Source organism: Formica exsecta, unplaced genomic scaffold (genome assembly GCF_003651465.1).
Source record: "Formica exsecta isolate Colony F162 unplaced genomic scaffold, ASM365146v1 scaffold11, whole genome shotgun sequence".
Lineage (NCBI taxonomy): Eukaryota > Metazoa > Arthropoda > Insecta > Hymenoptera > Formicidae > Formica > Formica exsecta.
Genome location: NW_021848439.1, coordinates 808,705 through 825,364, shown reverse-complemented (window position 1 = coordinate 825,364; position 16,660 = coordinate 808,705). Strand labels below are relative to the sequence as shown.

Here is a 16,660-nt window from a genome sequence, read left to right as displayed (position 1 = left end):
TTATCATAAATTACATATATTGCTATCCGAGGGAGAAAACCTCTTTAATATATAAGAATAAATCTTTAATAATAAAATATGCGAATGGTGAAACTGTATAAAGATAACATACTTCCGATTTTATTGCTACTTAAATATGTTGTAGGGGAGATTCTTCTGAGTAATTCCCCGCAAGAAATTTGTAGGAGACGGCATTAGTTTAGGAGATATAACAAATTAAAGTTTCATAATTTTAATACTTTTTCTATTATAAAATAAGGAAAAATGGAGTTTGTTTATGTTGTATTTATGTAGAGCAGACGTGGAAAAACTGTTTGTTTACATTTACGGGATAGGTGTACACTCATGGATACTTTGTCAATAATGTGTTTCACCTATTTCTCGCAGTTCGTTAAAAGCTTTCAACATGCGACGACATGATTCAGAAATTCATGTAGTCGCAGCTGTTAACAAACTGCGGGGAATATGTGAAACACATTATTGACAAAATACCCATGATCGTGTACCTATCCCGTAAATATAAACGAACACTTTTTCGTCTGCTCTATAACAAATACAATGTTAAAACTGTGAAACTTCAATTTGTTATATCTCCTAAACCAATGCCGTCCCCCACTTATTTTTACGGGGAATTACTCAGAAAAACCTCCCCTACAACATATTTAAGTGGCGATTAAATCGGAGGTATGTTACTTTTTATACAGTTTTACCATGCGAATATATTTATATTGTGATCGAATGTGAAGTCATCTATACATGGTATTTCCCATGTGAATTATTTCCTTGTAAATTATTATTAATAAAATTTTATAAATGTCGTGTAAATAACATTGGATTAATAAATAAGAAAAAAACGATCGATAGAATTAAACATGTATTTCATTTCATTCGTATATCGAAAACTGTTTAATCATTTTCTTGATGCTTCATTTTTTCGTATAACTATACGTCTATCATTATGTCATAAAAGATTATGTCATAAAGAGCTAATTGCATTTACTTGCCACGTGTGTCTAACGCGATTTCTCTAATTCCAGTACGATATACTGCTCGCTTTTTAAATTAGCGGAAATTTTGTTTTTTTATATATTGTATATTATGTGTACAATAAATATAATTATATATATGTAAAGAAATAATTTCATTCAATGAGAAATACAAAGAAAAATTATTTCATAATATTTAATGATTAGAAGTTAGATATTAATTAATGGAAAATTTTATATAGAAAGGTCGTAAATAAACGTGAATTGTAAATCATTAACATAATGCATTTTTTTCCGTTTAAGCATTGCGCAGCAATGCCATTTTTATAACAATTGCATCATCCATTACATTATGTGAGTGTAATAATTAGATAAAATACATTAACAATAATATAATTAGCTAAAAGAGATTGAGGAATATGTATATTGAAAGAAAACACACAATTCGCAAATAATAATAAACTATTGTCACGAAATGATTATCTTGTAACTTATACAAGGGCTAAGAGTTTCTATATCTGTAAATTCCTGGGATAAAAATATGAATCGCACTGTGGATGAAAAGCAGATTCTACGCGAATAAGAGAAAACACGTCATGATATAAACATTTTCTCTGCTTTCTGCAAAATTTTCTTTCTGTTTCTCTTCCATTGTACAATTTTCTTGCTGCTATCGTAATTCTCACTGCGACAAAAACGCGTCATTTGCATATGTACACACCTGGATTACTCGTTGTAGAAAAATGTCCGTATAAAAATCTGCGTCTAACCGATGGATACATTGTTTTTGTTTAAAAATATACATCGTTTAGAAACGAATAAGAAATCTATCCTTTATCCAAATGTGTTCAATTGTTTAATAAAAAGGTCGAACTTTCGTGCATCTCTCACAATCAGTTGAAAATTAATTACGTTATAGGCGCGCGTTATTGTTAAAGTTTCTTAAACGTTTATGCATTCAAGACTCGTTCGTGATGTCGCTCGCGAAATTTAATTAAAAAAAAATCAACGCATGCTTAATATTTCGCATACATTTCATTGCAAACGTATCAGAAAATCGAGCGCGTTAACTTTCGAGAAGGGCCTCTTTTGTTCTCTTACAATAGATGCAACTCGAATCTTCCCGTAACGAACAAAACGAGAAAGAAAGAGATACCCTTCCATTAAAAGTTTTTCCGCTGTTAATATTTTTTTTTTTTTTCATCCGCTCATCTACAGATAATTAGACCTTCCTCCGATCTGTTTATCTATTTCTTATCTATAGGTATCTTTCTTCTCGTTACTATTTGTTTTAAATAATCTTAATTGTAGAGAAAGATTTCTTAAGCTTGTTTACTCTGATTTTAAAAGAAGATTGTTTTCTTTTGACCGTATTTTGATATTTACGTAGAACCCTGTCGCGTTTCAGGCCTTCCCTCAGTATGTGTATGAGACCTGTCGCGCTAATCACTACGTACTCCGGTTCTAGAGCGCCTCCGGCATGTATGTATCATTTAATATATACAATCATGCTGAGAAATCAGCGTTGTGTCGCGAATGTACAGTTGATTGAGCTGACAATGAGATGAAGGAGAAATCGCGTGTCGATAACTTTGGAATCACGTTGCTGATCACGTTGCCTCGCGAACACAAAATAAAATCCCTGTTTTTCTTTCTCACTTATTTTTTTTTGTTTCCTTCTTTTTTTTTCTTACGTTATAAGTACGTTATAACTACCGTTGATACTGATCCTCGCCGACTACTAGATTACTAATGTCCGTGACTATATTTTTTCTTATTGTGTGTCCCGAGCATCGTGTATCGTCGGATTCTCGAGAGATTCTCAGAAGGAGGTTCACTGGGCCTTCCTCTTGGTCACCCCGTTCGTGTAACCGTTCGCGTGTCCATTCGCGATTGTTCCGTTGCTGAACGTTGCGTCAGCAGTTAGTTGCATGTTCATAGATTTCTCCTTGGCGGCTTTTATCCTCTCCAGTCGCTTCTCCGCGTACGCTTGTTTACCCTGCAAACAAATGTCATGAATCGATAATATTCGTGCGCATCAGTTATGTCCGAAGTCCATCAAGTCCAAGACTGACCTTTGCGATGTAAGCTTTGGCATAGAAGTTCCCAAACAGAACGATGAAGGAGAGCATGTAGATCACGAGTGCGTACTGCATCCAAAGAGGGAAGTCGCATCCCGATCGAATGCCGTTGATGCCCAGAACTAAAGCGGTCGTAAACTGGATGAGCTGGAGGATTGTCAAGTACTTTTTCCACCAAAGGTACTTGGTCACTGAGGGGCCCAACGCGGCAAGCCCGTAGTACGAGTACATCAGCACGTGGATGAAGCTGTTTACCATCGCTGGCAGAAAAGCTGCAGACACGCGTGAATGATAAGAGGAACATGATCGATTCTCTTCTATTACGCGTAAACAAAGCGACTTTTTTTATTCTAATATCATATAATTAAATTTTCAAAAGAAAAAGATGTAAGTCATCATTACTCGTTGATAATTATTATTCTGGTCGACGTTTGTTAGACCGCTTTTAGTAAGTCACCGACCAAAAAATTATTAAACTATTATAATAAATTAATATTAATGGAGAGAAAAATATGCCGAATACTTACTAGATCCGCTTGGTACCCATTTGATACCGATCCACCACAATGAGAACATGGTGGAATGATGGTAAACGTGGAGGAAGCTCAACTGATTATCCTTCTTACGCAAGATGAAGAAGAACGTGTCGCAGAATTCCAGAAGCTTGCTAAAGTAGTACCACCAAACCGCGTGAGCAATCTGAATATAGAAAGCATTTCAATATTTCAGTATTTTTTAATGGCTTCTTCTCGCGATCTCACGTGGCTTAAAAGTTTTTCTATCAACTCGTAATTTATTTCAATAAAAAAAAGAAAAGGACAGGACTTCTACTTTAAATAAAAAATTGTTCAAGCCAGCTTGAAATGTCAAAATGTAGAAAAGAAATTTTTCTTTTTCTGTTTCACCGAAATTTCTCTTACCTGAAGTTCACCAGGGCGCGTAACGTGCCTTATTGGCTGACACACATAACTGTATCGTAATCTCGTGGATCCTACAAATAACTGCAAAAGAAACAAAGAGATATCGATGAAGCGACGGAAGCGCACTTTCCGCCAAGTGAAAGCGGATACATGGGAATAGATGAAACGATCCGCGATATTTTCTCATTACCCGAGGCAGGAAATGGTATACTCACTTGAATGGCAATATAAGCATTGAGAAAGGCCATGGCAAGGTTGTAGGGCACCAGCGCCCAGGTTAATTTAAAAGCTTTCCGCTTCTTCATGACCTTAGGACCCGCCCAAACAATGAGGAGGTATAACAGCGTGTATATTAACGTTGGTTGCGGTGAATCAACCAATAACCAACCTCTCGTCCTCTCGTCTATAAAGCAAATTACAATAAAGATTTTGTGACATTTTTTTATATTTATTTAAAATATATAACAATTTATTTTTTAAATATTTATATAATTATTTTTATTTATTTTTTATAAATTTAAACTAATATCTCTATACTTAGAATTTTTATAAAATTAGACTACAGCTATGATTTATATAATATAATTAAATAAATACATATATATAAATATATTAATACACACATAAGTGTGTCAATAATATATAATCAAAAATTAACTTTTTTTTATTTTTATAAATTTATCAATAAATTACGTAAATTTATTAAATACACCTACGTGCGCACGATGTTGCGAAAAGAGACAAAAACGAATATTACAATTCAAATAGCGTAAAAAGCAATTTCCGTAAATTACCTGCGAGGGACAGGGTCCAGAGGTAGTAGTCGTATGCATCGCTAATGAGTTGCGCTGTCGAATTAATGAAGCTCGCCATCGCCTGCAACAACACGAAAAGAATTTGTCATCACCCTCGAATCCGTAACCGCCTTGAATGAACTTGCATTTACGGCTTACAAATGCGGGATAACTGCCGTGTTGAGTCACATTCTCGGCTTTAATCATACACTGTGTCGAGAAGCGTCAGGCCGCCCCGCAGGTTAACAGCGGCCAATAATAATTTTAATAGAATAGCCGCTTTCTATTGTCGTATACTTCATCTTTCAGTACTACCTTGACCGAATACCACATCTTTAAGCTTAGGCGCAAGGTATCGGAGCAAGACCATCATCGGCGAAACCACTAGTTTTACGGCGTCAAGTACTTTATCGCCAACAAGGTAAATTTTAATTGACATAGCGAAATCAGCGACATTGAGCGCTCACGAAATACGTGTGTCTCGTAAAGAGAGAGAGAGAGAGAGAATAATTGACATTTTAAATATGAGTATAATAAATAAATTTTGATTTTAATCATTTAATTATTTTTCAATTATTCTTCTTATTTTTCCTATATATATTGATAGAATTTATACAAGAAAAAGAAAACATATATATGAATATATTTTATATATAATTATATATATTTATATTTGATTATATATGAATTTTTTCTTTCCGGGTGTGTCAATAAGATATTTAACTATTTAAATAAAATATTATAAGACACTTAACAGTGACATATTTGTATCGTATTAATGTTGATTGATTAAAGGGAACTTGCAATACGTATATGCGTCTATTAGCGCGTAATTAATCCTTAATAGCAATTTCCTCGATGCACATTATCCGGTCGTTCATTTCGCCGTTCGCATAGTAGAACATAACTTTCACGCTCCGAAGAAAACTATTACCACTATCTCCCTGAGTCGCTATAAACATGTCCCGATAAACACTTCTCTTCTTTAAGCGACTTGTTGTCAAATCGATCATCCATCAACTAACACACATATCTATCGAGGAAAGTTACTTTCATTGAGGGAGCGACTCCGCGTATTGAACTTTCGGCACAAACGCGAGTTATTATGTTAACGAAGATTCATGTCGCGATTCATACAATGACAAGCAAAATCTTATTCTTTTGCAACTGCAAAGATGGGGATCTATCGCTTCAAAGAGAAATGAAATATTTCACAAAAATATATCACACCTAAGGTAGAGTGAGTCTGCGGATAAAAAGGGATCCCGCTGAGAAAAATTTGGGGACATATCTGGAATTTTAGGACTTCAGATTTTATGGCACACGCAAGAACAGATGGTTATAACATATATCCTATCACGCATTAAGCAATAATCATCATAATAATATCACACAGTCAGCAAATGCATCACATGCAGTCGTGTACGTACATATATCATACGTATATCGTGATACGCATTTTAAATTGAAATTTTTTCTAAAAGAAAATCGGACAACTTTGGTTCTAGAATCAACTATTAAATATTAAAATGTTGTAATATTAGAGCAATAAATAGAAAATTTTACTTATCTAACAACTTAACTCATCCCCTTATTTATCTATTTTAATTATCTAACATTAGTTATTAATTAGCAATGTTAATTATTTTTAAAAAATTATATTTTTCTTACATTTAGAATTTGATTATACATATTAATAATTTGAGAATTTGATTATACATATTAATCGTTAATAATTCATGTTTGTCATGTCGCTCATCGTCGCGAATTGATTCAGAAAATTATATTAACAATTGACTTTGCATGTATAAATAAGCTACATATATATTTTTTTCAAACAAAGAGATCATCACGTTGACATATAATTATCTCAGACGGAAGTAATTAGCATTGTATAAAATTGAGCTCGCGTCATATGCAGCGAAAAAACGTGATTAATCATTTCATATGATCGGTTTAAGTGTAAATTATGATTAATGTCATCTTTAAAATCTAATACGGCCATTGAGCACCATATGATACGTGACAGTGTAAAAACGAAATACGCTTTCGTTATGACGCGGTACGGACAGAGAGAAGCGCAAATGAGAGAAATCTATGAATTTTGCATTAAAATGCATTCTGCTCTTCATTAAGTTGCGTCCCGCACGTAATGAAAGCGATCGCGCCGCGAAGCATGCACACAATAATAAAATACGACAGAAATTAAGTTAACATAATCACGTAAAATTCACATATATATATATATATATATATATGATTCGATAAATTTGTAACAAGTTTGTAAAAAGGCTTTTTCCTTTAATCCCTTTTTAGAAAGAAAGAAAGAGAGAGAAAGAGAAAGAGAGAGATTATAAATATTCCATTACTAATTAATATTCCAAGTGCAAAAATTCTTGCTTAATTTTTGTTTTTTGTATACATGTTTTAATATATTTTATATATATCGCAAAAATAACGTGTATAATAATAAGCTTAAGCTTTTAGCTACGCAAACTTGATATTATAACAGATATACCTCAAACATAGATATAGATTTTCCGATATAGTTATACTGACATATTTGCTTTCAATTGTTTGCATAATTACGTGATCGCATTCTAAGCGGAATTTAGATATCGTATATCAATGTATGCTTATCTGAAATTTTCACGAATCAACAAGTGAATTTGCTGACAATCGCGTATTTCCAAATGGCGTATTGCGATATTGTACCTTGAATTATAAGTAGGTCATTATCCGTCATCAAAGTCTATTTTTTTTTTATCGTCACGCGCGATTCCGTTTTTCGATCTTCGGCGACAGAAAAGCTTTAATCGTACTAAATATTTCTATGTTGAATCTTTTAGGGATAGGAAAATCACCCTACCCGAAAACCGCTATATCGCACGATGTAATAGACAATTTTGTGATACAAATTTAATAAAAAGAATCTTGTTTCGATTACTTGCAATTATATTATAAATATTCCATTAATAATTAATACTTCAAGCGCAGAAATTCTTGTTCAAAATTAATATATATTTTTTTATAATTGTATTTATAATTACTTTAAAATTGCACTATTACATGGTACAAGATAACCATTTATACCAATATTATTCAGCACATTTAAGCAAAATAAAATTAATTCTGAGACCATTACACTAAGTACATAAACTAGTTTTCTATTTTCTAAATTATTAAAAAACAATTTATTAATTTTCTCAAATCTTTCATTCTTTATATATTTTAATATATATTTTTTTTAAGTATTTATGATACGCGCTGTACTGATAAAAAACGCCTTTAAAAACCCGATGAAGAAGAGACTCTTGCCGTATCGCAAAGTTGCCAGTTCTATCAAAGAGTCACTTAGACTTGAGATTTTTTTCTCGAAGATGAGAAGAGACTATCTTACCTATGATATACACGGTTCTTTAGTTAAGAGTACCTTAAAGTCAAGTGTTCGGATCCCTGTTCTTCTACAACGGGAGCGAAATTGGCGTTCCGGGATATCGTTCCAGGAATATCGATGATTAACCGCACCCGCGACGTTTACGTTAGAATGACATGGCACGACGACCGTGCGCTTCAGAGGACGACACCGCGCGAGGTGTCCGCCGAAAAGTGCTTATCCTCCTCTCCTTTCACGAAAGCCGGGGGAACCGTGGCACGTCGTGGTCGCTCGACAAAGTGGCAGCGCCGTTTACCAGCTTAGCTGGTCTACTTTATAACTTTGGTGCCATCCGCGCCACCGAAAGATTCTGGTGGTGGATCGTCCGGCACATCGGAGGTGGTATTCGCGCCCGCGGACGTAGGAACGTAAACGAGGCCAAAACCACGATCGCGTGGTGGGAATCAATCGTGGGGATAGATCGACCAAGATCGGTTAAGGCGAGGATCCCCGCGATCGAGGCGTATCCCACCCTCTGATCGTCACCGTCTGGCCCCCTCTTCGCGCGGAAACGGACCCGCGAGCGAAGACAACAGGTATTCACGCGTTGCCTTCGCCTCTGCGATTTCTACTTCCGTCCGCGGATTGATAAGCTTCAATCGTGTGAGATTGAAACGTCCAATTTTATGTATGTAAAATTGGATTAGGCTTCTCGAAATATTAGTGAAAGATAAGTAAGAGGTAAGATGTCAGAATAGGCTGAACAGACATTCTAATTATCACCTTTCCAACGCCGTTGTTTTACCGAATTTTTACATTTATCTTGATTTCATGTAAGATGTTAAAATAGACTGAACAGGCATTCTAATTTTCACCTTTCTAACACCGTTGTTCTACTGAATTTTTACATTTATCTTGTTAGTGATTTCATATATATAATATTTCTATACCTAATAAAATTATTACATTTATAAATTTTTTTTAAATGGAAAAAGGAATTGGTGTGATAATTTAGATATATTATAGTTTGTGTATATCTTACTTATTACTTTTTTTACTCAAAAATTTACATTTTATATTCTCATAAATATAAATTATTAATAAATGCAGATAGAAAATTATTGAATTTCGAATAATGAGATATTAAGTTTTAAGATGTACAACATTTTATTGGTGCAAAAAAAAAGAAATACAGTTTCTAGAATCGAATATTCTAACTTTATTACTGTTTGTAATATTTCAATTTTATTGTATTGCAACAAAGTCTCGATGATCCCGATTTACGTTAATTTTTGCTAATACCACGACATGTTAAACAGAATTCAGTTTTGAGAGATGCTTCAATGCAACGGTAATACGATTAAGGAGCAATTATACTCGAGAAAGCTTTACTGTATTTAAAAACAAAAATATATATAATGGCTCAATAGATTAAAATCAAATTAAATTAATTAGAAGAAAATGGCAATTAGAGCCAGGCGCGGTAGTTGGAGCGCAAACAGACTTACTGTATTTATTCTATCTTCATCACTAAAAACAAGATCGCGTTGCAAAGTTAAAACGTTTTAATTGCGCTTTAACAAACATTGCGATTTAATACGTAGTTAATAATTTAATTAGAGTAACAAAAAAATTAGAGTAACAAAAATTCATGATTTTAAATAAAATCGATTCATCTCACCAATGTTTGTTGTTTGTCAAAATAAGCATGTTGATTTAACACAATCAAGTCGTCCTCGTAACAATCTTCTTAAAATATAATTTCGTAATCAGAAATTTTTATTTTGCTATTATGTCGCACACAACCGATCGCTGATACGCGAAATTTGACGATTTATATGATAGATATGGGGAACGGGTGTGTGTATAACGTCGGAAGAATTTCTCGCGAATGAAAATGTGTCAGGATAATCCATCTCGTTCCGGACCATCCCACCATATATGTATAGATACCACTTGCTACACGCTGCGTCGCCGATGTAGCCTCGTTTTCCAAGCGAGAGTCGCGCAGCATCTCCGCTACGTAAGTCTTCTCATAGCGTTTTTGCGGTTCAGGATCCTCGTGTCAGAAAAGTGGGCCCTGGAGCATCGTCCGGGCAAGGACGAACAACCGCGAGGAGTACAAAGATTCCCTTTCGTTAACTGTAGAATATTAATTCAGCAGGTTTCTCAAACGATACGTAAAATCGATGCATGTACGCATGTTTTAAAAAATATGTTCTAACATACATATATATATTAGAAACATGAAGATATCAAATATGTTAAGTAAAACAATGGGCGCATTTAACGGACTCGACAGTTGGATATCAATCGAACGTGATCGGTTCTTATTTTTAAAATCAACAAATCAATGTTGAGTGTTGACCAGACGATACTCAATTATTGAGTCCGCTGAATGCGCCGAATCACGACATATATAAAAACAAAAGAACTGCATAAACAGGTATAAAATTTGCGGGATCTATGATGTAAAGAGTTAATTTTATACGTTTAATTGATCTCAATGTCACGGCATAAATAAGTGAAATAAAGAAACAATACTATAGAAGATCAAACGTATGATTACGCACGTAATGACGATGCATTAAATTTAGGAAATAATGTAATATGAATACAAAATAGATATAATATATTTATATTAAAAAAATCAAATTTCTATATCACGCAATCTAAGAATACATAAAAATGTAGAACACGCATATATATTTATAATATAATTAATGTGAAGAGAGATAATCTACCATAACGTTTTTTTCTTCTATGAAATATGTTCGTTTTAATCTCTATTTATTTCAGAGAGTTCTCTTATTTTATATAGACTACTCTATATATAAAATATATGCTATAAAATGTATGCAAAACTTGACAAAGAGTCGAACTCTTTTAGAGCAAAAAAATAGTTTTTTTCCAATTTTTTTTTAAATAATTTTAGCAATTGTGCGAGAAGAAAAACGGCGATTGTAGAGAAAGCGATGTGGAAAAGACAAAACCCAAGTCAACGATACAGGTCAATGGACCGCTCGCCGACTGTGTGTAGCACGGTTCCAAAATCCAAATAACTTGGTCCACGCGAACCGAGGCGCGTTTATCGGCTCTTTTTTACCTTTCACCTAATCACAATTTGTATAATTGTGTACTTAAATAGACCGGGGCTCGATGTGTCTATACCAATTCACAGATTTCACACCGACATTTCTAGTAAAAACCATCTCGCAAAAAATTAAAAAAAAAGACCGACACATCCGTTCTACGTCTCCGATAATCGATTTATGCCAGCCAATTGAGCTTCCAAAAAGATTTGTGGAAAATAAAATTATTATCTATTAAGATTTTCGTGTACATGTCTATTCCCAAATTTTTCTCCTATTTTTGATCTCAGTTTCTAATGTAATATTCATTTTGATATTTCAAGCGATCAAATCACTTTTTCTTGAAATTGTTTAATCTATAGTTTTGTCGAAAGCTTCTATTTTAAATGTCTGAATAAAAAACTGTTCGTTTATTGCTTATTTAAAATACAAAGTAGGAACTCAATTCCTTTATAAATTAATCGAAATTCTTTAGAATCTATTAATGTATCTGAAAATGGTAGAAAAATATATTGTGTATTTCAACTCGGCATGTATACGGAAAAACGGAAAGGGAAATAGAGTTTTATATTCGATATACAATGTTGACCTTGCTTTCTGCCTTATGATATTATGCATTTATGCATTTGGTTTCCATTAAGTGATTTTTACCGATCATTACACATTTTTTTCGTGCAAAATAGAATAATTATGCGGTTATTTTCCATTATATTCTTCAGTGTTCCTCTTGATTTGAATGCGAATTTTTTAAATAAAGTTGCTGCGTGATTTTAGCAGGCAGATTTATTCAGACAAAGTCAATGATATTCGCTGACATTATATATAAAACTGAATTTTAGCCGATTAAATTACTTACATTTCGCATTTGGTTGCATCTTTGATTGCAGCTTGATTGCATAACTGATATGCCAAGTTAACAATATGTGTGTCTCATATCCGATGTCATGAGTATGCAAAAATGTACGCTTTAAATATTGATTGCTTTTAACTCTTGCTGTAATTTTAAAAAATCACTCATGCGTCTTTTGGAATAAAAAACAGCCAGGAAACTTTTTAATGACAATAAACAAATTTCAGATATAATATAAATTATAAAAGAGCAATTATTATATCACCTTTTTGCTGAAATTTAACACAAATCAATTATTTAATTGAGATGAAAAAACAAAGCTTCCTCTATGAGGAAGCAAAAAGCTTCGTTTATAGATAATATATTTTAATACTTTTGATAGAACAGTTATCCGCTACGTTATTCATTTATACGCGCGACATGTCAGTATACGTTTAATGTCAGTATACGTTTAATGTTTTAATAACAGGATTCAAAATCGAGAAATCGGTGTCCCAATCTCTGAATATCCCCATAATGTGAGCTTGAAGCCTGTCGGCGACTCACGTGCCTCGCGAACCGGTGGAAAAAAAAGGTGCAAAACGAAACCCGTTGTACGTGTAATATCTCGGCCGCTTACGTTAGTGGGCCGATGGGAGTCCGGAACAGCTTCGGCAGATGAGACACATTGGAAGCTGGGTTACTGGGTACCGACAACATGATATCATCGCATCAAGTCAAACAGGTATTGAATTGCCCTTTTCATTAAGCCCGAGCTAAAAACGAACCAAAGATGACAAAGAGAAAATTATCTGGAACCGGGTTATTGAGAGAAAAAACAAACGATATTTATGATTAACTTTAACGAGAATCTCTATAATTGATTAATTTAAAAATGTATAGATTCAACCTTGATTACAATACATTTATCCGTTAAATAAATGTAGTATTTATAGATAACAAGCACGTAATGAGTAACAATTAAAAAATTAGAAAAAATTTATTGTATCTCTCTTAAATTTTAATGTTTGTGTATTATTATTTATTCTCTTAATGTTTGTTAATTTATTAATATTTTATAATGTATGCCATAAAAAGGATATATATATATATATATTAACTTTTTAATTTTTATTTTTTAGATAATGAAAATCATTTTGCAAGAGATTACTAAAGGCTATATAGGTAGATGTTCAAAACAAAAAGATATTGTATACATTTTATAAATGTGGAATAAAAAAGCACTAAATCAATTTTGATTTTATATAAAATACTGTTTTCTTTTTTTAGCATATTAACATCTGAATATTAAATGCGCGATACAAAACAGAAAGTGTACATATATATACGCTCGCGAAAGAAATCTGGCTAATTTACAACCCCCTGAAGCGAACTTTCATTTGAGCAGATTTTTTGGTTGTCTTTTCGCCAATCGGACTGACCGGATCCTCGCGGAGTAAAACAAGTTTGCAAAGGGCATGTAAGAGATGTTCTCATTACCATCTTTTAACAAGGTAATGACGTAATTAAACGAAGGCACAACGCCTAGGAAACCGTCTTTTACTTTTTCAGAAACATTATCGTAATTTTACAGTCGCTGATTTATAAAGTGAAGCTCCGCGGATGAAAAGCGAGCAAAGTAAAAACAAAATCATATATAGGATGATCCAAAAATCGTGGAAAAATTGCAAGAAACAGATAATCTCTTGTAAAAAAATTAAGGATGCGAATAAATCTTTTTTTGTACAAATATATATTCGTTTCCCAGAAACTTAATTTAAAAAATCTCAAAGATTAATAATATCCTTTTTTATTTTTTTTATAAAGAATTATCTCCTCGATTATCTTCTACAGACATTGACTGTATTTCGTTACTGATATATCAATAACTGGTACCATTTTCTTCATTTTGTCATAACGGTTCTTATTCAATAAATTATGTCCAGAAATAACTTTTCTGAATAAATAATAAGGTCACTCTCTCTTAATGGCCTCTCTTAAAGTTAAAGTATTATCGAGGCTCCTGATGATTCCCGCCACAACGGATTATGATGTCAGCAAGAGAAATCAGACATCATTTTTCTTTACGATATAAAATGAGGCAAGCTTTTTTCACACGCCACATTTACGTTTAATAAAATAAAACCGTAAAATATGTCACAAAATCTTTTTCCCGTATTGCATAAAAAATTCTATTAATTAGTATTAATATATGTATATAAATATAATGGGTACTTTCAATTACATAATAAATCTCTGGGAGATCTAATTATCTGTGAAATAAAACATATCTTTGTCCAAAAGACCGTAAAACATTTTTAAATATTTATTATATAGTTTGTATAGGGAAATTGAAGATTAATCTATAGGGCACTAAGACAAGATATCGAACGCAATTTACAGTGATACGGTATTTTTGGTCGTTTGCTTCAATAAAACTTTTGACACTTCCAAAGCAAAAGAGTCCGTTCTTTTTCGACCAAGCATTTCATAAGTTTAAAAGTGTCATACTTTGGTCGTCGAATACCGGTATGTCGTCATGATAACGAGACGTTCTGTACCATATTTTAATATTATCGATAACACATCGTATCATTCACTTATTATACCTTCTCTGTTCGCGAAAATTTGTAAGCATTAACATTATCACAACAAACATTTGGTCATAGAAATAGAAACTATCACTATCGCTTATGTATAGGGGGGAGAGGGCTAGAGAAGAGGAAGATTCAAGTCTAATACACGCGTTTGAAAAGGTAACGGGAAGCCATTTATAAGAATCTTAAATCATTCGATGGTGATGTATTCAACAAGCAACGACCTACTTATTTATACAAAAGTAATATCTATTATTTCTTTATTATTGACTTAATGATACATTATTACCCTAATTTTTATTTCCGTTAATTATTTATTAGCGTAATAATATTATGCGTGATAAAAACAAAATTACTTATTTTTTGCTCGACGAAGAAATTGCTGATGTATAAATCTGTTTTCGAGAGAATTATACGTAGAGTGTGCGTTTTTTCATTTTACATGTCCAGAGGATCTACTTAGGACATATTATATACAAAGCACTCCTTCACACCTCGATCTGCGACGTTTCTCCAAATCATCTTACTAGACAAACGTGTCGCGTCTTCATGAATAACAAGCAGAACATCTCTTTTAAGCTGAAAAAAAACGCAGAATGCCACATGTCGTACGACCTCGTTTATCGCTTTGCATGGTTGATCGCGGCAATAACCTTTACACGCGCTCTCTACCTTATATAGTTGGCTGAATAATAGCGATTAGAAAAACGAGAGATTAGAATCATTTACCTCAGTGCGCTGCGTTCCTGCCACTTCTAGCAATTATCGCGAGTAACGCGATACAATCTCAAAGCCCATTATGATAATGAGCACCCACGAGACGCGATTGTGTGTGTGTGAAAATGCATTCATTTTATTTGCCGTGCGATAGAAAAAAAAAAAAAAATTCTGTATGAGGAAATGAGGAATTGACAATGATACTAAATATTGAATAATTGAATTTTTAACAGTCTATAAATGACTCGAATACATAAATAATATTAGCGTCATATATTTTTCTTATGTGACACATTTTATATGTGAAAAGAAAAATTGAATGATAATAGAGAGAAAAATATTAAACCAAGAAACTCTAATATTTTTATTATTGTTATCAATAATTAAGCATTGATATGTTAAAGTCTTATAGAAAAACACACGCTTGCAATCAAAATGTTGTAATCAAAAACAATCGATTTATGAGAATATTTGACTGTAATTCGATCGATTTGCTTACCGCTTACGTTTTATCGCTTACGTGTTGATTTAACTTGTATATACCCAGCGAAACAAAATAAACTCGACGAATACATCATAGAGATTTTAATGTCGCATACTTCCCGGGAAAATGATAACTGACACACTTCGGACTTGGCACGAAAATGTATGAAACGTTGCTTAAAGACAAATTTAAAAGGTATAATATTTGGCGTCTTTTTAAATATTTGTCAGCCGTTGTATATCTTCCGAGAACTCATCACACATTAAATGTCAATATACCTTAGACTTGTAAGATTCAAATCCTTGTTGTAATTCAAATCACGTAATTTCCTGCAGATAAATTGTAATGCTTGAATTTCGAAAAAATATTCAGTGGAATCTGTCGTTACGATCAGAATTATATTTTGCATTTTCGAACATTGTGTATAGACGAAGAAAAAAATATATAATAGTTTATCATATACACAATTCAATTAAATATTTTTTTAGTATTTGTAAAATAGCTAATGCTATGTGATTTAAAAGAAAAAGATTAATGTTAGTCAACATCGGTAAAACTGATTATAAATCTACCCAATATTTACTCTTAAAAAATGATCGTAAACAGCTGTATGGTACATCGCAACTCAAGCAATGTGTGATTCAAAGACGTCATAAAAGTGTCTAATAGACAAAGCAGGTATCGTTCAAGCTTCTATATCGTTTAAGAGAAACTGGAATTAATCGATATATATATATATATATATATATACCGGCATATATTATAAATATAAGATATTATACAT

The 16,660-nt window shown here is 32.8% G+C and overlaps 1 protein-coding gene across 2 annotated transcripts in view; it reads right to left on the bottom strand.

Moving 5' to 3' along the window:
- Positions 1-1,253: 1,253 nt before the first annotated feature.
- The window catches only part of LOC115235632 (elongation of very long chain fatty acids protein 4-like), a 21,546-nt gene continuing 6,139 nt past the window's right edge, over positions 1,254-16,660 (bottom strand). Inside the window, exons 1-7 of one of the 2 annotated variants that reach the window (XM_029807538.1) lie at positions 8,215-8,484; positions 4,782-4,863; positions 4,203-4,390; positions 3,988-4,068; positions 3,595-3,766; positions 3,062-3,339; positions 1,254-2,985 (exon numbers count right to left, since the gene is read on the bottom strand). In XM_029807538.1, the coding sequence (XP_029663398.1) occupies positions 2,821-2,985; positions 3,062-3,339; positions 3,595-3,766; positions 3,988-4,068; positions 4,203-4,390; positions 4,782-4,860 (963 nt within the window). In that variant the 5' untranslated portion in view covers positions 4,861-4,863; positions 8,215-8,484 and the 3' untranslated portion in view covers positions 1,254-2,820. Of the gene's footprint in view, positions 2,986-3,061; positions 3,340-3,594; positions 3,767-3,987; positions 4,069-4,202; positions 4,391-4,781; positions 4,864-8,214; positions 8,485-16,660 lie in introns of those variants that run through there. The other variant, XM_029807546.1, reaches the window with a different exon arrangement.